This window comes from Pyrenophora tritici-repentis, chromosome 8 (assembly GCF_003171515.1).
Source record: "Pyrenophora tritici-repentis strain M4 chromosome 8, whole genome shotgun sequence".
NCBI lineage: Eukaryota > Fungi > Ascomycota > Dothideomycetes > Pleosporales > Pleosporaceae > Pyrenophora > Pyrenophora tritici-repentis.
In genome coordinates this window covers 1,946,278-1,966,753 of record NC_089397.1, presented here as the reverse complement: position 1 = coordinate 1,966,753, position 20,476 = coordinate 1,946,278, and the positions used below count along the sequence as shown (strand labels likewise).

Genomic DNA, 20,476 nt, shown 5'->3' with positions numbered 1-20,476 from the left:
TGGTGTTTCCAACACGCTCGAGCCCGAAAGATCCAAGCGCTCAACCATTGTCGGCACACCATTTTGGATGGCGCCGGAACTTCAAAAGGAATGGGTCAAGGATGCCGATCCGCACAGCTTGTTGCAGCCCAAGGAGATTTCGTACGGCAGTGAGGTCGACATCTGGGCTTATGCTTGCACCATTTTCGAAATGGCTTGTGGCTTGCCGCCGCACCACAAGATTAGCCAGTTCGACCTGCCAACCGCTGGAGTTCCGGTTCTCGAAGGCGACCGGTTCTCGGACGAACTCAAGGAGTTTCTTGCTTTCGTCTTCCAGCCCAACCCACACGACAGGCCCACACCCGACGAGATTCTTGAGCATCCCTACCTCGTGGATAGTGCCAAGATGTATCCAACCGTGTCACTGGTCAAGTTGGTGGAGGATTACTATGTCTGGGAACAACAAGGTGGCGCCCGTCAGTCACTGTTCAACCCATATGGTGCACAGGCGCCAGATCCCCTTGCCCCGGAAGACGAAGAGGACGACGACGACGACTGGTCTTTTAGTACATCAGAGGAATTTGAAATAGAGCACGCACCCCAGTTTGGCGATCCTTTTGCTGCTGGGGAACCCTTTAACGGAATGAGCTTACCGCCAGTCGCCGATCTAGATCGTTTCGAACAACTGCAAGCCAGGTTCAAGGAGGAGTCTATTGTGCGGGGACAAAAGCGATTGAATAAGTTGTTCGACACAAACACAACGCCATACCGATATAGCGCGGTCGATATGCCGGAGCCACCAAACGGTCGACCACCCTCGGATCTGGTGTTGCGAGACTTCAATCCCGGTGCGCCTAATCGCGAGACTGTCATCGATCTGGACTTTTCCATGCCATCAGCGGATGAAATACCGAACATCGATCTAGGCGAGGTGCCGACTATACGCGCAAATCGCATGAAGAGCATGATACGGGAATTGGAAGAGGAGGAGCGCCGCGATGCTTTCAACGAGGAAGACGAGCTCACTAAACGAGCTACGAAAGACTGGACATTCCCTAGCATGAATGACGACTCGAATCGCAAGACAATGGAGTGGTCATTCGCAGCAGAACAGCCCCAGCCGAATCGAAAGACGATGGAATGGTCATTTGCTGCTGAACAGCCAAATCGCAAGACTATGGAATGGTCGTTTCCGGCTCAGCCCCAGAAGCCAAATCGACGCACCGTTGAATGGACATTTGATGCAGCCATGGCAGAGGCCAACAATGAGCCAAGGAATCGGGCGTCAAATCGTATTTCTCGTCGACGGGAAACAAAGGAGTGGACGTTTCCCAAGGACGAGAACCGAAAGACTCAAGACTTTGCATTCCCCATGGGTAGTCCACAGCGACCGAGCTTGCGACAGGCACAAACTGCACCCCTGGAGCCAATCGATGATTATCCTGAATTCATCAGTTCGCCGCCTGGCTCCCCTCTTCGGTCATCGATGATTGACCTAGACATGGCCATGGTGGAGGACTACCGCCCGTCAACGTCTGGCTCGGAGACGTACACAGCAAGCGGCGAACGCATCAACGACAACCCTTTTAACTTGGAAGACCAGGTGCAGCTTTCACAGAACAATCATCGCGCATCCTTCCACATGAAGTCGCAGTCTGAGCCGAATCAATCCGTGCCAGGCTTATTGACACCTCAGCAATACGACGAGCAAGGCCACCTACACGCTCGAGGTGTCAGCTCAGCAAGCCAAGTCCAAGGCCACCCCAAACCCGTCGCAAACAACAACATGGCAGGAGGCCAATACCACCGCCCCAGCCAGCGATCACAGCAGATGATTTGGGACGGCTGGTCGCATACTATGGCGTACGGACTTGGTAGTGACGATATGTCTCCTCCGATGAGTGTTACAACAGATACCTCACTGGAAGAAGACGACGTAGACGAACTGTGGGAAAACTTCGAACGTTTAACCTTTCAACAACAGCAGCAACAATATCACTTATCCAGACCTTACCCCGCCACCGCCGTCCCAGCACCCCTCCGTTCCTCCCGCTCTAGAAACGACTCTCACGCTACATCAACATCAACATACACGCTCGACTCTGACACAGACGACAGCAGCACCTACAACCCCTACTTATCCTACTCTTCCTCCGACTTCGACACCACAAACTCATTCCGCAAATCTACCCTCAGCGTCGGTCCAAACGGTAAACCACTCGTCGAATTCCCCGTTCCCAGCGGACCGCCCATCGAGGCGCTACTGATGGGATCGGCGGACGGCGATGTTGCGGCCGCGTTGCAGCATGCGCTTTTGAGGTCGGCGTGTGAGTTGAGGGATGGGGTTAGGGCTAGTCGGGATTTGTTGAGGGCGATGCGGTTGGCGGATGTTGAAGGGGGTGGGATTGGGGAGGAGGATGAGGGGGAGGAAGGGGAGGAAGGGGAGGAAGGTGTGGAGGGGGAGAGGGTGGATAGGGGGCTGGGGAGTGGGGAGACGGTTAGGGGGAGGGTGTGAGTGATGGGCGATGGGAGTTTGGTGGGTTTATGGTGTTTGATATACTTATACTGCGGGTTTTCGGAAAAGTGTTTATTACTTTTTTTGGCGTGGTCTGCGTGGTGGAATCGGCGGTATGGTACGGTACGGCCAGGGAATGTGGCAAAGACATGAGTCCAAAAGTCCAAAAAGTCCAAAAGCATACTTTCTTTACTAGGTATATTACACCATCCATATCCATATACTTTTTCACTCATAAGTTCAAGTTCAAAATCCAAATTCAAATAAACCAGACGTCGAGCACTGGACTAGATGAAATTTACTCTACATACTTCTTCCTCGTGGAATAGTTATTTAAATGTACGTGGCGATATGATGGATGTAGTTTAGTTATGCTCGCAGTTGTAGATGTAGATGGGACTAATCACAAGAGTCGGGGGCTTGAATGCGCTGGGCTGGGCTGGGCTGGGCTGGGCTAGTGGTAGTGGTAGGTAGGTAGGTACCGTAGTCGGCGATGCAAGCGCATGCACATCCCTACTAGGTAGTAACTAGGCAGACGCATGCGCACGCACGCATGCATGCATGTACTGGTACAAGGACCACCTACTTAGACCGCCGCAGCACCTAGACTAGACTAGACAAGAACGCGCCGGAACAAACGGAACAAACTCCTACATACACCGCAGGGCAGCGCAGGGCAGGTTAACATCCAACCTAACCTAACCGAACCGAACCGAACCGAACCGAAGACTAGATCAAGGTCTCAACAATGCAATGCGGTAGTTCAAGCCGATGGTATTCTGGATTTGGATTGCGGATCGCGGATGCTGGGTAAGGGGTCGGAATAGGGTTTAGGTTTAGGTTTGGATAAGGCGGGTATGTAGGTAGGTAGATGACGACATCTTAAATGTATACATGTGTGAGAGAGAGAGAGAGGGAGGGAGAGGACTGGGTGGGGAGGTTTTGAGAGGGATATCCTACTACTAGTATTGTAGAGAGAAGACGAGGAGGATAGTGGTAGAAGTATGTGTGTATGGTGTGTTGGTGGAAAGTAGATGATACCTGTTAGTTAGTATCCGTACCTAATACATTGCTATCGATATCAACACACCGCATACACTGTGCACGAAAAGAGAAAGCGGGATAGATGACTGGATATATACAATTCAAGTTCCTCTACATAAGACGAGAAAAAATGTGTCTGTGTGTGTGGTATATACTCCATTCCGCCTCCATACCATGCATACCACCCACACCACACATAACCGCTCTATCCTACCCACCCGTCCAATCCAATCCAAGATGAAACCAAAACACAAAAGTCGGGGAGGGATATGCACAATAACCAGCCAAACGTAGAGAGCAGGGAAAATAGAAACGGGTTATCCATCAGGTACATTATTCCACACGCTCAAGACCAAGGGTATACTACTTCTTTCTGTTATATGCAGATGCAGAGCAGAGCAGGGCAGAGCAGGGCAGAGCAGGGCAGAGCAGGGCAGAGCAGGGCAGAGCAGGGCAGAGCAGGGCAGAGCAGAGCAGAGCAGAGCAGAGCAGAGCAGCCCAGGCTAAAAACAAGTGCCAATCAATCAATCCCCTCCTCCCATGCGGAGGAAAAGAAAAAGAAGACGAGGCAAGGAAGAAAAGGGAAAAAAAACGCCGGTAGATCAGATGGGGGTGATGGAAGTACAACGGGAGACGCGGAAAAAAAATGTTGGGAATATCGTAATGGGACATGAGAGAAAAGGGGCATGTTGTTGTTGACGTTGGATTCGTACTACAAAATGTCTACCGAGTAGCGGCTTCGAGTTGACCGGGAGTGGGTTGTTGTTGTGCAGGGGCAGTAGTACCACGACCACGGCCGAACCAGGTCGAGAAGGTGGAGACGCCAGTTTGGCTGTTGGTCGTCATTTGACTGCCAGTCGGGTTGTTGTTGGTGGTGGTCGGGTTCGCCGTCCGACTACCTGTTAGTCTAGCTCGCCAGTTAGGGGTAGCGCCAGGCTGGCGTCGGCCGGGGCGGTTTACTCGGCCAAACCGGTCGGCGCCTTGCCGTTGCTGGTAGTCGGCGTTGATGACGAGAACGCGAGACCGAGCAAATGGGTTGGTCGTCGTCCAGACGGCTTGTGGTGAGCCGAGACCGGCTGTTGAACGGCGGCCGGTGGCTGGGTCAATCTCTCCTTCAGGACGGGGTTTCGGGACGTAGTAATCGGCCTTGCAGAGGGGACAGCAAGCGCGACGACCTGTTAACCATGGATCTACACAGCTGGCGTGGAAGGCGTGACCGCATGTCAATCCCCGAACGTCGTCATCATCCTCCAAGGTGTCGAGACAAATGGCGCAAGTGTCGCCTGGCTCGGCCAGCATCTCCGGTGCAGTGGCGGTTCGTATTGGGTCCTCGTCATCATCCGAGTCGTCTTCGCGTTCCTGGACGTTTCCTTGTGGAGTGCTACTACCATCCTCAGTCTTTCCAGCAACCGCCTTCTCTGCCTTTGCCTCCTCCAACTGCTTTTCCACGTGTTTTACTTGCTCGCCCTTTAGTGGATTGCTCTCCACACTGGCCCTTGGTGAAGCTTTCTGCTCGGAAGTAGTGGTCGGTGCAGTGAGATCGTCGCGAGCCATGGAGAGAGTGGTATCGGTCCTAGGTGCTGGGCCTTGGTCTTGCGAACTCATGGCGCCCTCGACATCTTTGATGCTTCCTGCCCTGCTCTGCGGCGCGGTTGCAATACCCCCGTTGGCTGGCAGACCCTCTGTTTCGCGACTCGATTTCCATTGCTTGTACTTTGTCAGTGGGAAACGGTCATTGACCTCGTCCATGGTCATGAGCTTCTTCTCCCTCCTCCTTCGATGTGGTCGGGGCATGTTGGTCATATCAATAGGCTCCCCATCTGCAGCGGCCTGGGCGGCGCGACGACGATTGTATCGGAAGCAGTACTTAACGCCGACGATGATCCTGCGCGCGTTAATGGGTGCAGATTGTGGCATCTGCACATGACCTACCATAGATTTGTGAATACTACACCAAAACCGAGGGCGACAAAGAACAGTAAAGGTGAGCTGGTAGGACCGCCACTGCCACCATCGTTGTTACTGGGTGGCTGTGTCGACGAAGGGGCCGAGCTGGTTGCGGCGATGGTCGACATGGTGATGCGACAATACTATTCCATGTGCTGGGCGTCCAGAAGGCGAGCGATGGTGTTGCGATAGCGCGGATCGGGGGATATTGGCGGAATAAAGGCGTGTGGGAACGATGGTGACGGCAACGACTGCGCCCGTGGCGATCGAAGGGCGGGATGTTAGCACACGCACAAGACTCACTCGGCGCGGACAAGAACAATGGCTACACGCATGTGATCAACGTGATCAAAGTGTGAGATTCAAAGCGAATGGGATTGTTGAAGACCAAAGGTCAATGAATGGGACCGTCGAGTGTCAGAAAGCGAAGGCGGGTGGCCGTCAGGCGGATAAAGGCCGCAAAGACGTCGGTCGCTAGGATTAGGGCAGGGCAGGTGCCAAGGATGACAGGCGTTCGCGAGTAGTGGCGCAAGAGCTTATCTTCGGCCGCGTTACGACAGTACTGTAAGTACGTATAAGAGTTTGTTTGTCAATGTTATAAAGTGCGGGATAGCTTGTAATGTAATGCATCATGTTCCCACTGTTCGCAGTGTCCACGCAAGCCAGCTCGAAACCCTGCGTGCGCTGCCAAACCCCTGCTACAGCCAAAAGCCACCAAAGTGGGCCTTCCCCAGCGCTAACAAGCCTGTGACCGTATCCACTCCCTCAGCCCACCACTTGCAGAGATCCATCTTCCCCAGCTTCTGCACGATTTTCTCTTCGGAAATCGAACCACGTCTCGCTTGTAGATCGGTTGTTATTGTACGTCTACTCGACTCCTATTCCTCCCTCATCAACTCGGTACTCAATCTGCAGCATTGCATTGAACCATGGCCGACACTACCGAGCCCAACCCAATCGTCTTCTTCGACATCACTCTAGGAGGTACTTATAGCTTAATGCACCCACCCTTGTGTCTTTCGGATCCCCCCTTACCCCGCGCCACATTCCGCCCGTTGGTTCGTCTTGGCTTAGTCTACACAGCCTCGTGACCGTCACCATGTCGCGACTGACATAAGCAATCAGGAGAAAAACTGGGAAGAATCAAGATGGAACTCTTCAAGGATGTCGTCCCAAAGACTGCCGAAAACTTTCGTCAGTTTTGCACGGGCGAAACCAAGAATAGTCGGGGGCAGCCGCAGGGTTACAAGGGCTGCAAGTTCCATCGTGTCGTAAGCGCTGTTTCAAGTCGTGGCTGCGGGAATATCCCGCTCGTATAACTCGGCAAACACTAACAGGTTCAGATCAAAGGCTTCATGATCCAAGGTGGCGATTTCATAAACGGCAACGGGAGCGGCTCAAGAACGATTTGGGGCGTGGAGAAGTTTGCCGATGAGAACTTTACCCTAAAGCACGACAAGCCTGGTCTGCTGTCCATGGCAAATGCTGGCCCAGTAAGACACGACGCCCAAGACACGACGCCCAACCGCTCTTGACATGCTGACGAAATTAGAACACGAACGGATGTCAATTCTTCATAATCACAGCCAAGAATGGAACACCTCATCTCAATGGAAAGCACGTTGTCTTTGGTAATGTCATTGAAGGTATGGACGTCGTGACCAAGATTGAGAACACGCGAACAGTAGCCAACCCGGAAGGAAAGCCTGTTCAAGACATTGCCATTGCACAGTGTGGCGAGATGTAAGAGACACGTTACAAAACACGTCAAGTCGCAAATACGTGAAGAATATAAAATTACAACGTCCAACAAACATCGTGTCAACCCTTTCGCATGATTGCATTGACGTGAGTGAAGACTGCTTACATAAGAGACCCGCTGAAATTCTCTCGGCCTTACGCCCACAGTCGCGTGTCTTCACCCCCGCCGCTCTACAGCTTTCTTCACCACGCCGCCTGCACGTCATATCACTGCTCCGATGTAATTTCTTTGCCGACTGCTCTGCAAACATGGTCTCACTTGCTACAACCAACCGGCCCGTCAGCGCCGTTGTTCCCAAGATGGCAGGCAGCAGCCTCAAGCGCAAGCAAACCGATGCCTCGTCCAGCCCGGCCCCGGAACCCACAGCCACAGGTCAGGCCAAGCGTCGCCGAGTGACATTCGATCCCGAAGTTGACGTGAGAGTACTGGCGGACCCCAATGAAAAGAGCTTAGAGTTGGTGGGGGAGGAGGTGCGGCGCGCCATTGAAAAGCATGCGACGGGCGAGAGGGCGGCCTACGATGGGCTCAAAGCCTTGTTCAGGGAATCACCGACGTCTGCAAGTGCACCGCTGTCGCACCTGCTGCAGAAATATGTCATTGCACTTACGAACAATACGCCGCTCCTCGATTCGAACTGCAAGGGCCTGGTGCATGCCGTCATTGATTGCAAGTGGATTGCGCGAAACGATGACTTTGTACGCTCCTTCCAAATCTTCTTGCGCAGGTTGCTCTCCGTGCAAGCCGGTTATATGTCGACTATACTACAAATGCTCGTCGACATGTTCCTGGGCGCACCCTCTCCAAACGCAAGACAGACGGACGACCCGCCCATTCAACGCGTTCATATACAAGCTCGTGTACACCAGACACTCAAGAGCATACTCCGATATAGTCCCATGGCTAGCTCCTTTCTCTCACCCATCATATCCAACACATTCCCCATCTCGCACGAGAGCGCCAAACTACACGTCGAATTCATCCGCAATATATTTACCGTCACCGAGTACGCGCCGGAAATTAGAGGCGAGATCTTGGCATTGGTCACGGACAAGCTATGCAAGATTGACGCACAGATGCAAATGGACATGGACGACATGGATGACGATTTGGAGGAGCGTCTCGTGAACGATGCCATCTACGACGAGGAAGACGACGACAACGCAAGCGATGCCGGCTCCGACTCAAGCGAAGGCAGTCTGGATCCGGAAGAGCAGCGGCTCAAGGACATCAGGGACATGATGCTCAAGCTCGACATCGTCATGGACCTGCAATTCTCATACTACGCCTCGATATTCGACAAGCGCGATGTCAAGGAATCAGACCGCATGTACGAAACTCTGCTTGCACAGTTCCAGTCCATCATCATCCCCACGTACCGATCAAGACACGCTCAATTCGTCCTATTCCACTTTAGCCAACTATCGCCACATTTCATGGAGCTCTTCGTAGACGCATGTTCCCGTCTCGCCATCGACGCAAACAGACCCCCCTTACTGCGCGCATCCGCATGCGCCTACCTCGCCTCCTACATAGCCCGCGGCGCCCACGTCCCCGGCTTCCTCGTCCGCGACGTCTTCGCCACTCTATGCTCGCAGCTCGAGCGCCTCCGCGCCACGCACGAGCCCAAGTGCACCGGCCCGGATCTCCGTCGCTACGGCACCTACTACGCCATCGCGCAAGCGCTCCTCTACGCCTTTTGCTTCCGCTGGCGCGACCTCATCGTCACCACCGACGGCAAACTGCCGTCCGACACGGACATCATGTACCACGACGGGGACTTCCTCTGGCACGGCAAAACACTCGAAATCCTCCGTCGCAACATCTTCTGCAAACTCAACCCGCTCCGCATCTGCGCGCCGGACATTGTAAAGCAATTCGGGCGGATTGCCAAACACCTCCGTTTTACATATGTTGATTCGCTCGTGGAGACGAATAAGCGCGTGAGGCTGTCGCGTAGTGTGGCGAGTAGTTATCTTACTGGGATTGGAGGACGCGAAACGGCGCTTACGGGGAAGAAGGGTGAGGAGGCTTTTCTGATGGATGCGTACTTTCCGTTTGATCCGTATGTGCTTCCCAGGAGTAAGAGGTGGGTGGAGGGGGATTATGTGCAGTGGAGTCCTGTTCCGGGGATGGCGGTGGAGAAGGAGGAGGATAGTGATGATAGTGATAGCGATGAAGAAGAGGAAGATGGGGATGGGGATGGTAGCACTGAGGATCATGATGGGGATGAGGGGGAGGGGGTTGATGACGTTGATGATGATGATGAGAGTACCGAGGCTAGTTTGTGAGTTTTTTGTCTTGTTCTGGCTCTGGCGTTTCACAAAGGGCGAAAATAAGGCTTAGGGAAACAGGGCGACATGCATGTACAAGCGTCAACTTAGGTCAGTCAGTTGGCGGCATATATGCGATACACGATATGCAGAAAGGCCCCTCCTACCGACCTATAGTCTCGATGAAATTACGAGGGCGTGGGCGTCGTAGATATTTGTACGGCCTTTTTCTTTGATCTGGGCGGGTTTTTCTTGTCAGATAGTTGGCTTCTTTTCCGTTGTACATGAGTTAGCAAAGCGTCGGAAAGGGAATTAAGGGAACAAAGCTTTGGGTTCGTGTACGATGACGAGTTACAATCGAGAAGAATAATAACAAAATGAGAATAGGAATAGGAATATGAATAAGAAAAAAAGTTTATATCTGTCGGATCGTGAGTATCGGTAGAGACGTCGGCTGCTTGACACTTCGGCCCGACTTCGGCCCACCTTGCGCAGAGCTTAGGTATACCTTCGTAGCAGCTATGTTCGTAGACAATCAATCAGAACCACCGAACAGAATGCATTCCTAGTTATCGTTATTTCCCTTTACGCACTTAGTGCAAAGCCAACCAACAATATCCTGTTTTGGTTTGTTTATCTTGTTTCAGTGGGAGAAGGGGGGTTTTTTTTGGAGATTATAAGACTTGAAATAAATGTAGACTCGAGGTATTTATGTACAATCAAGTCAATCAATACATGTATGTGCGTGCGTGCTAAGAAAACGTCATGTAATGTGCATGGATTTAGATTTTGGCAATCATACGAGGTTGCGATATTATGATAGGGGGGGTATGATGTAAGAACACCGAACCAACAATTACCACATATACCAGGTTTAAAACCCCTAGTACCACCCTCTCCACGTTTATACTACAAAACTCCAAACTCTAATTAAACGCCACTCGCAATGCGTAAACAACACTTGTATATCTACACATACATACAGTTACTACGCCCACGCCCCAACCATGGCCATAAGCAGCGCCCCACCCACAACACTCGCACAAGCCTGCACTCGCCTCTTCCCTCTTAGTACCACATAACTCTCATCGCTCAAAAAGTCCTCGGCCAACAACTCAACCAAGCCCGCAAAAAGCAACAACCCACTACTAACCGCGTTCATAAACCCTACCGTTAGCAAGCCCGCCTCGCTCGCGGGGTCATACAGCGTATGTATCGCGAGGCCAATAGCCTGGCCTATCGGCGTCGTGGCACCGTACGCGAGCGCCATGAGCCACGGTTTCGGCGAGCCGGGCGGGAAACGGATAGCGCTGATGCGGGCGCCGAGGGCGAAACCTTCAAAGGTTTGGTGGAAGGATATTGCGGTGAGCAGGACGGCGAAGGAGGTGCCGGTTGCAACGGAGAGGGCCATGCCGATGAAGATTGAGTGGAAGAGGATGCCGGCTTCGAGGAGGAGACATTGGAGGAGGAGCTTTTTGTTTTGCGCGTCGGTCTTCTCGGGGGAGATGGTGGTCGAGTGCGTTTTTTGGGGGGCGTGCGGGCCGCTGGGGAGGAGGCGTGTGGAGTCTTGTTGCGAGGAGGGGTCTTGTTGGAGTTCTTCGGGGGTGAGGTCGAGGTCGGAATCGTTGTCATCGTCGTCATCGTCGTCGTCGGAATGCGAGGAGTCTTTGGACTTGCGAGGTAGTAGGCCGTCGGTCGTACCCGGTGTCAGGGGCGAAGCGACGGAAAACGATGGCGACCGCCCAGCCATTAGATGAGCAGACGATTCAACGTCGTGCAGCATGATGCCCGGTGCATGACCATTCGTAGCCGCAGTCCCATTGCTATACCTCCCATAGCTATGGCTTCTCTTGTGTCCCGGACGCGCATCCGCACTACCATCCAAACCCAAGTTGTCCAAACCAGCAGCGTGCACGTGTCCAGCGCCCCTAGCCGCAAAGAACATTTCAATGCCTACAACGACAAACACCGACGTCATGGCCACCAGGCCCGGCATGGCCGGATAGCGGTGGTTCCAGAAATGCGGGAGACATGGGTGGGTGAGGGACTCAAAGGCCGTGGGGAGCAGGTGGACAAAGGCCGTCGCGATGAGGACACCGGTTCCAAAGTGTCTGGATAGGAAGAGGAACTGGTGTGGTACCGGTATCGAGGGAAAGCGCTTGACGACAATGGGGAAGGAGCAGGCTAGGGTTTCTTGTGTCAGCGAAAGGATGGAGTGACAGTCTGTTGCAAGGGGAATATACGAACCAGCCGTGCTCAGGACAAGGATGAGAAGGAGGGCGAGTACATGAATGAGGGTGTTGTAGGTGCCCTTTCCGCCTTTAGTCTCGCACTTTGGCCTTTCGCCATCTTGTTGTCGTCGCAGTAGCTCGGCGTGGAGGATGTGCGCAGGGAGTTGGCTGAGGTCTGGAAAAGGAATATAGTTAGCATGCGACGACAGCGATTGGCAACAACAAAAAGATGGCCATGCGACAACGACGATAACAACGACAACAACTTACCTGCTAACATTCCCACATCTGGCGACATGGCGTTGGGTGAACAACGTATACTCTCCACCCCCAAGATTCTCGATGTGAGACGCGCGGACCCAAACGGCTGTCGTCGCCTTCCTTGGACTTGGACTGGACCTGGTTCTGGCCGCCTCGGGCCGGACGGACTCTCTTTGTTTCTGGTCCCCCTCCTTTTCTCTCTTTTATTCACGCACCCTTTCGGGCCTGCATCTCGACATCCAAACGCGTCTCACGTGCTGTCGTGGGCCTGGGGTCGCAAACATGTATCCTCAGCGCGACCGACGCCAAGACAATTATTTCGTCATAGGCTGGGTATGACTATGAGCGACGTCTGGCGCATACATACAGCATAGGTATTGTAGCCAGGTCAGAGGCGTAGGTTGGTCTATTTATGTTGCTTCCACTTTCGTCTTCGTTTGCGCCACCCCGTCAGTACTGCAGACGTTTTATGCATCATGGCAGCTTCACGTCGGTTGGAGTCCGGTCGGCCCCCCGGTCAAGGACGTCTGTACCCCGACGGCGATTGTGACTGCAACGGTGCAAGTCGCGCAGCCTTCCGCCATCGCACCCTAAAACACACCTCCATCAGCAATCTCTATGCAACATAAACTTGGTCCCCGGGGTCTATTGTCGATCCTACTTGTGATCCCCATTTGGGTGCCAGATCCGCAAAAGGCCATCGCTAAGAAAAAAAATACATATAAGCTGGCGCCGCTATCAATCCACGCTCGTCTAAAATTATTCCTCGACCCCCCCCCGGCTATAACAAGGCAGGCGGTCACAACTACACCAGTCTACACAATATTGACATCGGGCACAGGCACCCTGTCAAACCCGACATCGCTTCTGCAGCCTAACACCAATCGGGTTCATGATAGTTTCACCTCTCGAGCCCCTCAATCGTCTCCAGTAGCAGCAGAGACGATACAGCCGCAGCCCACCGCCGTCTCGGCAATGTCAGAATCAACAGGATGGAAAACGAGCATCGATTAGGAAAGTCTGACCTAGTCACCATTTGCACCCTTTGCCCGGTCGCGCCTTGCTAGGCCCCACCATATATCGTCTGTCTCCAACAGGACAGTAGCTAGTCCTGCGACGAGAGAAGAGAGCTGGAGGGGCTGCTGCTGCTGCTAGGGGAAGAGTAGGCGGGCCGAACCGACAATGCCTACACAGCAGCAGGACTTCTTGTTCGTCGACGCCGCTCAAGCAAAGACATCTCGCCAAGGTCGCCGCAATGCTCGTTCGTTTGTTATGCAGAATGCGCGGAGGAAGAACCCATGGTCTACCAGCAAACATGCTGCCAAGCAGAGAAAGACTGGAAGCAGCCCAGAGGGAGGCAACAGTCCCAGCAGTATAACTACCTCGGACTCGACTGTTACACCCAAAACTGCCACGCCAAGTCCACCAATCATGGCCTATACGCCAGACTATTTCCCCTCGCAGGACCTGCCCGATTCTCATTTGACCAAAGGGGAAGTTTGCCCGGACTGCCACATTTTCAGGTGTCGCTCTGGCCAGCGGTTGTGCCCCAGATGTATCCTACTCAACCCTCCCTCTCCGGTTGAGGTACCCAACAATCAATTGTTCGATCCCTTTCGTACCTCGTCTGTCGAGATTACAAAAACAGTCTCCGAATTATTGACTCATTGTAAGTTTCCTTTGACCTGGTGTGTGATCGTCGTGTGGGGTGTGTTGTATTTATAAACATGGTGGAGACCCGTGGCTATGGATTCTTACTTAGTCATGTTACATGTTACATGTTTTACTAACCAACACCAATGCAGTCTCCACTGAAATGGCACCTGGTATCATTGCAGTCGACATTCGGCATCGGTCGACGCTGATGAAGTCGGACTGGTTTGGCACGGCAATAGGTAATCCTGGCTTCATGCACAGTCTGCTCTCGACGATAGCGTTGCATGCCTACGTGTTCGGCAAAGGCACCTTCGATGCCATTCTGTACCATAGGGCCCAAGCCATCGCGGCCGTGAATGCGGCCATATTGACTCCAGAAGGCATCTCCGACGCAAACATCGGAGCCGTGTTCAATCTGCTGACGGTGGAGGAGAGCCTGTTGTTGCCGACGTTTGCGCTGAACGAAGATCACATAGCCCAGCTGCAGATACATCAAAAAGGGCTGCAGCGCATGGTGCAGCTGCGGGGCGGACTGAAGGAAATCAAAACAAATCGCATTCTCCAGGCTTTTATGCTTTGGTGTGTAGAGCAGTTTTCTTTGTTGAATACATATTGACCTAGGGGACCTTGACTCTGGGAAACCTTGGGATCGGTGTGACATGTGGCTTACTGAGCAACAGGCATTCGACCGCGCACGCCATCGCCTCCTTCCAAGCGCCCAACCCCTCCACTCTAGACTTTGTCAGTACAACAAGTTTCCCCCACCACCCACGCGGCTACCGCCCAAACATCTCACACCACCTAACCGACTACTGCCGCCACGCCGGCGTCAAAGAAACCCTCAACGCCCTCGTCGAATCCGTGCTCATCCTAATCGCCGACCTAAACGTCTGGTTCAGCGACCCGGAAAGCCCACTCGACCCTCTCGACATCCAAAACTTCGCCTGTGTCCTAGAATGTCTTCTACTAACCTGGCTGCGAGAAAACGAACAAGCCGTCACGCCCCTTGAAGACGCACTATGCGTTGCCCTCCTCATCTTCACCGTGCGCACAACTGAGGCGATGAAACTGCAGTCGCACGTCCATTTGTTACATTTTGCGGCTAGCAAACGGCTGGAGAAAGCGCTGAATTGTACGATTCGAGCCGAATGGCAACATTGTCCCGACCTCCTCCTCTGGATCCTGTCCATCGGCGCGATATCCGCTGAACCGTCGCCGGAGAGTACGTGGTTCGTGCACCAGACGTCGATCGCATGTGCGGAATTCGGTATCCTTTCTGCAGAAGCTTTGTTACGACGACTGCACCTTTGTGGCTGGGTTAGCTATAAGCTCAATGAAGCGGCTTGTCACCTCTGGGACCGAGTTATTAATCTCAGGTATAGATGAACCTCTTGTTTTTACTTCCCATTCTTTCCCTTTTTCTGCCTTACCCCCTTCCTTTTTGAAAGACGTTGTGTTTTTTTTTGGTGGTACATTCACTTATACTTTGGCCGTCTTTTGGCTGCGGAATTTATAGGCGAACGCCATACTACGATAAGCCGGCCTCCTCTTCGAAAGATGATGATGATAATGATGATGACGACGCCAATAGCCCCGTTGGGCCGCTGCAGCATCACGTTGCGCAGCCGCAGTTTGACGCTTGGGAGAGTATTGATTGGGCGGCGTTGAGTGAGGGGCATGCTGAGTATCGTAATGCGACGACGGTGGAGCGGCCTGGAGGGGTGGCAGCAGCAGGAGGAGGAGATGCGGTACCCGCGCCGATTGAGACACCGCAGAACGCTAGGAGTGGTGGGTATGAGTTTGGTTGTACGTATGTTTAACCCCCCCAACCCCCCCCCCCCCACATACACACACCCTGCATTTCTCCTTTCTTCGTTTGCCGCTACATACTTGAGTGCTTGGCAGTTTTCGGTAAAGAGGAGATTGTGACTAACGTGTTTTTGTGTCGAGGAATATAGCGCTTACGGCTCACCCTTTATACGCTCCGTGGATGAAGGATCTATCCCTTAAGCCTGGACTTTGAAGTGAGAATTTTGTCGTTGTTGTTGTCGTTGTTGCGGTAGACATGTATCATAGAAAAACAAGATTTTTCTTCTTGTTACGTGGGGTATACGCGAGGGGACGGGGGGGGAAGGAAGGAGGGAGAGAGGGGGGACGATGGAAGAGAGGAAGTCCTATATCCCCATTCTAAACCACAGATTCACCATGTAGGAGGTATTCTTGTTTATCGCTAGTTAGCTATGCTTTATCATACCCACTTGTTTTTTGTTTGGTTTACGTTTTTTTCTTCTGAATTGAATTGAGGGGATGTTTTTGTTGTTGCGGTGCCTAGTTCGGTATTTGAAATGCTGTGTATGGTTCGTGGTGTAGGTCTTCGCTGGTCAAATGATATAGCGACAATAACGGTGGTGTGGAGTGGTGTTACACTTTACGGCTCACGGGTATAGTACTCCGTTGCTTTCGAGGATTGGTGTGTTTGGATTGGGTGTTTGGGTGGTTGGGTGTGTGTATCTATCCCCACTGAAGATTTTCTCCTTCATTCTGATTACTGAAACACTTAATCCGACATCCACCTCTACTTGCTCAACCCTCGCTCTCACTCTCTCCGGCACACAACACCACAACTTACTCTTCTAGCCCACCAGCTCCTCCTCGTTCTCGTCCTTTCGGGCGTCATGTCGACGTTGTAGAGTATAGACTGGTGATGGAGACGGTGATTAAAGATGTGAATGTGGTTAGTATGAAGAGGGTAGGTGGGAGGAGGCGAGTATAGGATCTTGTGCATTTTAGGCATGTTAGCGGTGGCTGTTACCGTAGTGAGGATGGCGTGGTTGTGTAGTGTGGGAGTAGAGTGTGTAAGCAGACGGGCGTTTGGTAAAGGGTGTCCCGTGCGTGTAGTGAGGTGTTGCAGTCTTTGTAGCCAAGGCTATGAGTATTTGCAATTGCTGTTTAGGGCAGGGGAGAAGTTGCAGAGGTAAAAAGACGCAGAGGTGGAAGAGGAGAGGTGTCCTTTTGCTGGAGCGCTGATTGTGGGAGCTGGGATATGTCTTTATCATAGCACCTCACGTTGTATTGGGGTTTTTACCTTTGTGAATGAAGGCTCCATGTAAGGAATTTCGGAGGTATGCAATGGACCTCCATATCAACTAGGCTTGTTCACTACTCTGCTGTTCATTCCCAGACAGAGTGACTAATATTAATTCCATGATTTTTTCCTCTCCGAAAAGGAGCGTCTTCGGTTGATGTTTCGGCGGACTGTGTCAAGGCGGCTTTTTGGAATCCGGATTGCGTTTCACTTGTATTCTATGAACTACTGTTATCGACTGTGAGAATAGTGATGTAGTGAAGAACTCACCGGGTATATTCTCAGCTCGCCATATGTTCTTGGCCATATCTGGTATGTGCCTGTTTTGATTAGTCTGGATAAGGACACTTGGGATTGCATTATTACGTTGCTTACAGTAATCAAGACTCTTATAGTACTACCCTAAACGAACAAAAAACCTGCTACATCTTTCGTCTCTCTTAACAAAACAGCTCACTCACTGAACCCACAATCCCATCAACCCCCTACCAAGACGCCCTTGTATCCGCCACTCTGTCCTGCGTATGCATCACTCTAACCTGTGGAGTAAAACTTAAATACTGTCAAATGTCGCATGCTAACCAACTCAACACTCAACTCCACGCCCACCTCCTCAAACACTCCCCTCAAACACTCCGGGACCGTATACTCCATCGCGACATCCAAGTCCCTTAGCGGCATATCTATGCCCGCAAGAACCTCTCTGAACGCCACCTTCTCCAACAGCGGCAAGTATCCCAACCTCATGCCCCCAACACCCAGCACTGCGCCCCCCTCTACAGCCGCCATCTCGGCCGTCTTTGCCTTGGCAAAGTCAACCATGAACGCACAGCCCTTCTCCTGCGTGCGCTTCGGCGAGAGTGGAAATTGCTCGTGTAATCCTAGGCCCCTCGCAAACAGGCCCAGCGGCCAGGGAAAAGTGAATTTCAGGGCCCGCAAACTAGGCGGCAGGGACGAAGTGGGGTGTGGATTGCATTGATCAAGCCGAGAGAGGTTGTGCTGGAAGCCTTTGGGGAAATCCTCGACTTGGAAGCTGCTGCAATCGGGCATGCCGGGTGTGGTGGTATGGTTGTAGATGAGGGGGCTTGCGAGGGAGAGGGTGGTTAGGGCGGACAGGTGGGATAGGTCGATGGGGATGGGAGTGAAGGAGTAATAGCTAGGCTTGTAGGCTTGCTCATCGATTGTGCTAGAGATTGTCAGCGAGGTTAGCGTGGTGGAGAGAAGGCTGGAGAAGTTCGGGGCGCTTGTGGGGTAGTGGTTCAGCGACTCGATGCGCAGGCTGAGGTGTTGCTGGTGTGGCACTCTAGCTATGAGGGTAACGGCGGCGTGTTGCGAGAGGAAAAGGGTTCCCGAGTCGAAGGTGTGGAGGTAGGGTAGTTGGGTTATTTCTGGTGTGGTGATTGTGTCAGTCGAGATGTTCCAGCTGCGCGACGTGCCGACTGTGAAGGTGGTGATGCGTGGTGTTTGGAGCAGAGATGACAACGCTGTGTGGCATGGTATTGTGAGTTCAATGGCAGTGAGGTTCTGCGCAGAATTCACAAGTCGTTGGAGTTCACCTACGCACTGCTCGCGCTGTAGTTGCCAGTCCTCGCCTCAGCACCGATCCCTCACCACAACACTAAGACGTTCCAGCTTCGGCAGGCCCGCGAAGATTTCCTGGAGCTGAGTGTGTACGAAGAGAGAGAAGCCCCACTCGGCATCTATGCGCATGTGCTTGATCTGTTTCGCCAGACGCGGCGCCGCGATCAAGGTATAGAGGAAGAGAGCTACCGTCTTCTGCCGCTCTCGGATATGGTCTGCTCCGCGATGTTGCTGGATAGTCGGCGGGACTCCGTTCCAGTCTTGCTTGTTACCGTTGAGTGAAGTCACAGCAGCCCAGTTCGCGGCTAAGCTGCTACTGGATGTTTGGCGGTCGTCATGTAAGGGGCGTCTAGAGCCGGGTATGTAATTCTCTTCTTGGTAATATCCCGCAAAAGGATCTGCAAGCGTGGACTGCGCCGGTAGTTCGAAATCGGAGACTAGATTGCTTTGCGCCGAGAGGATGAAGACGGTGTGGGTTTCTGCTAGGCTCATTAGATCACGTTTGCTGACGTGGGCGAAGATTTGGTCGAGCAGCTCGTTGGGGAGTGTGGGGAAGAGCGAAGGGGATGGCATGGCTTTGCTGGCGGTGTGTGTTGTGGATATGTTGGTTGGGTTTGTTGATTTTGATGAAATTTTGTGATTGGCACTAGTATTTCAAGTATTTACCAGATTGTGGTCATTGTAAAATCAAGTGGGAAGCGGGGCAACAGTGCCAGAGTGGGCAAAGTGAAAGAGACTATTCTACATGCGGCAATCGCTCGAGGACATATCTGCAGATAGCACTGTCATACTAACAATCACTTCGACATTATGGTCTCTCGGCCACTTCGCTACTTACTCGTGCAGGAAGACCATAACAACTTAAATCTTTCTGCGTTCGTTTTTATCCGACAACACCGCAGCGCGACTACCTAGTCGCTTGGTCATGCTTTGCAATTGTCACGTAAACGCCAAAGACTAGCAAATGGAACATTTCCAGCCAAATCATCCCATCTTTCATCCCAAGGCGAACTTAAATAGGACAATCACACCATCATCCTATCTTTCAACTTAACGCGAACTTTAAGAAGAACAATCGCATAGTTATCTAAAAAGAAAGATGTTTATATTCCATATTTGGTTACTTGACGGAGAAAAATAGTGAAGGTCTCTATATCAATTCCAGTGTTTACAAAATATGAGCCCTAGCTCAAGGTACAAGACACATGTCATCGCTAATTTCCCATTCCGAAATACCATTCTTGCTAAACCCAGTTAAACGTAGTCACCCAGCCATTCAACACCGCGTTCCGCAGAGAATTACAAAGTACCCGGCCGATCCACGCATATGACTACGCCAAGCCCTTCAGGCTAGGGACCTTGTAGGTTCAGAGCGTGAGCTATCTTGCAAAGCGCGATAAGATCGGTAGTAAAAGTTCATTCCGTACGGAAAAACACTGTAGAAGTCTTAATCCCTACAGGCAATATCGGCTAGCTAGAAACCGTCGTACACATGTATCATCAGTCCTTATTCTTCCTTCTAACCTAATGAACAGTGATAATAAGCTTACCTACTTCTCAACCTCCTCCTGCTCCTCCGTCGATCCTACTTTATGCAACTTCTCCCCTTCCCCATCACTTTTCCCACTCCCTTCAACCCCTCCCTTCTCCTTTTCCAGCGCCTTACATCTCCGTACCAAATCGCTAATATGAGAATCATTGCTTTCTTCGCTTAATCCCGACAGTGCGGTTTCGAGGTTGTATAGATATTCTTTGTTCTCGCCGCTTGGGCCTTTGCCTGGAAGATTCGTGTTAGCAAACACAACCGACAAATCTTAAATATCCGCACAAGACGGGCGTGAATTAGCATCAATGTATGAAGTGGATGAAAAACAGAACAACATACTCTCCAAAATCTTCTCCGCCAACCCCTGCGGATCCTGCGCACCAAGAAACTGCGGATTCTCGGGTAACCCGATATAAACCAGGCATTTTATACTCTTTGCTTTCCCATCCCCGCCTTCCTTCTCACCACCAGCAGGATAAAATGGCGTAAACTGAATCGAATACCCGTTAATCTCGCGTAAATCCAAGTACAACCGTACGGCTGCTACGTGTTGAGTCGGTATGTGGTATGCGGCGCCCCAGACACGTGGGTGGGCTGTG

General features: G+C 52.2%; 7 protein-coding genes across 7 annotated transcripts; 4 read left to right on the top strand and 3 right to left on the bottom strand.

The window, feature by feature from the left end:
• Nucleotides 1-622: 622 nt before the first annotated feature.
• On the top strand, nucleotides 623-2,400 carry PtrM4_142120 (cell division control protein 15; the record flags this gene model as incomplete). The annotated part of the gene is made up of 2 exons (XM_066109551.1): nucleotides 623-2,333; nucleotides 2,393-2,400. 2 exons carry the CDS (start codon nucleotides 623-625, stop codon nucleotides 2,398-2,400), a joined length of 1,719 nt encoding a protein of 572 aa, XP_065960473.1.
• Nucleotides 2,401-4,261: 1,861 nt separating this feature from the next.
• Nucleotides 4,262-5,613, bottom strand: PtrM4_142110 (RING-finger-containing ubiquitin ligase; the record flags this gene model as incomplete). The annotated part of the gene is made up of 2 exons (XM_001942245.1): nucleotides 4,262-5,423; nucleotides 5,471-5,613. The coding sequence occupies 2 exons, from the start codon at nucleotides 5,611-5,613 to the stop codon at nucleotides 4,262-4,264; spliced, it is 1,305 nt and encodes a 434-aa protein (XP_001942280.1).
• Nucleotides 5,614-6,414: 801 nt separating this feature from the next.
• Nucleotides 6,415-7,232, top strand: PtrM4_142100 (PpiB, Peptidyl-prolyl cis-trans isomerase (rotamase); the record flags this gene model as incomplete). The annotated part of the gene is made up of 4 exons (XM_001942244.1): nucleotides 6,415-6,469; nucleotides 6,611-6,756; nucleotides 6,829-6,978; nucleotides 7,038-7,232. The coding sequence occupies 4 exons, from the start codon at nucleotides 6,415-6,417 to the stop codon at nucleotides 7,230-7,232; spliced, it is 546 nt and encodes a 181-aa protein (XP_001942279.1).
• Nucleotides 7,233-7,495: 263 nt separating this feature from the next.
• On the top strand, nucleotides 7,496-9,535 carry PtrM4_142090 (RNA polymerase I-specific transcription initiation factor RRN3 family protein; the record flags this gene model as incomplete). The annotated part of the gene is made up of 3 exons (XM_066109550.1): nucleotides 7,496-8,363; nucleotides 8,439-9,309; nucleotides 9,529-9,535. 3 exons carry the CDS (start codon nucleotides 7,496-7,498, stop codon nucleotides 9,533-9,535), a joined length of 1,746 nt encoding a protein of 581 aa, XP_065960472.1.
• Nucleotides 9,536-10,505: 970 nt separating this feature from the next.
• On the bottom strand, nucleotides 10,506-10,928 carry PtrM4_142080 (uncharacterized protein; the record flags this gene model as incomplete). Its single annotated transcript, XM_066109549.1, has 1 exon — nucleotides 10,506-10,928. One exon carries the CDS (start codon nucleotides 10,926-10,928, stop codon nucleotides 10,506-10,508), a length of 423 nt encoding a protein of 140 aa, XP_065960471.1.
• A 2,263-nt stretch (nucleotides 10,929-13,191) lies between these two features.
• PtrM4_142070 (uncharacterized protein) lies at nucleotides 13,192-15,002 on the top strand (the record flags this gene model as incomplete). Its single annotated transcript, XM_066109548.1, has 4 exons — nucleotides 13,192-13,678; nucleotides 13,815-14,244; nucleotides 14,346-14,887; nucleotides 14,995-15,002. 4 exons carry the CDS (start codon nucleotides 13,192-13,194, stop codon nucleotides 15,000-15,002), a joined length of 1,467 nt encoding a protein of 488 aa, XP_065960470.1.
• A 2,282-nt stretch (nucleotides 15,003-17,284) lies between these two features.
• Nucleotides 17,285-18,904, bottom strand: PtrM4_142060 (DUF1421 multi-domain protein; the record flags this gene model as incomplete). The annotated part of the gene is made up of 2 exons (XM_066109547.1): nucleotides 17,285-18,313; nucleotides 18,362-18,904. 2 exons carry the CDS (start codon nucleotides 18,902-18,904, stop codon nucleotides 17,285-17,287), a joined length of 1,572 nt encoding a protein of 523 aa, XP_065960469.1.
• Between the last annotated feature and the right edge of the window lie 1,572 nt (nucleotides 18,905-20,476).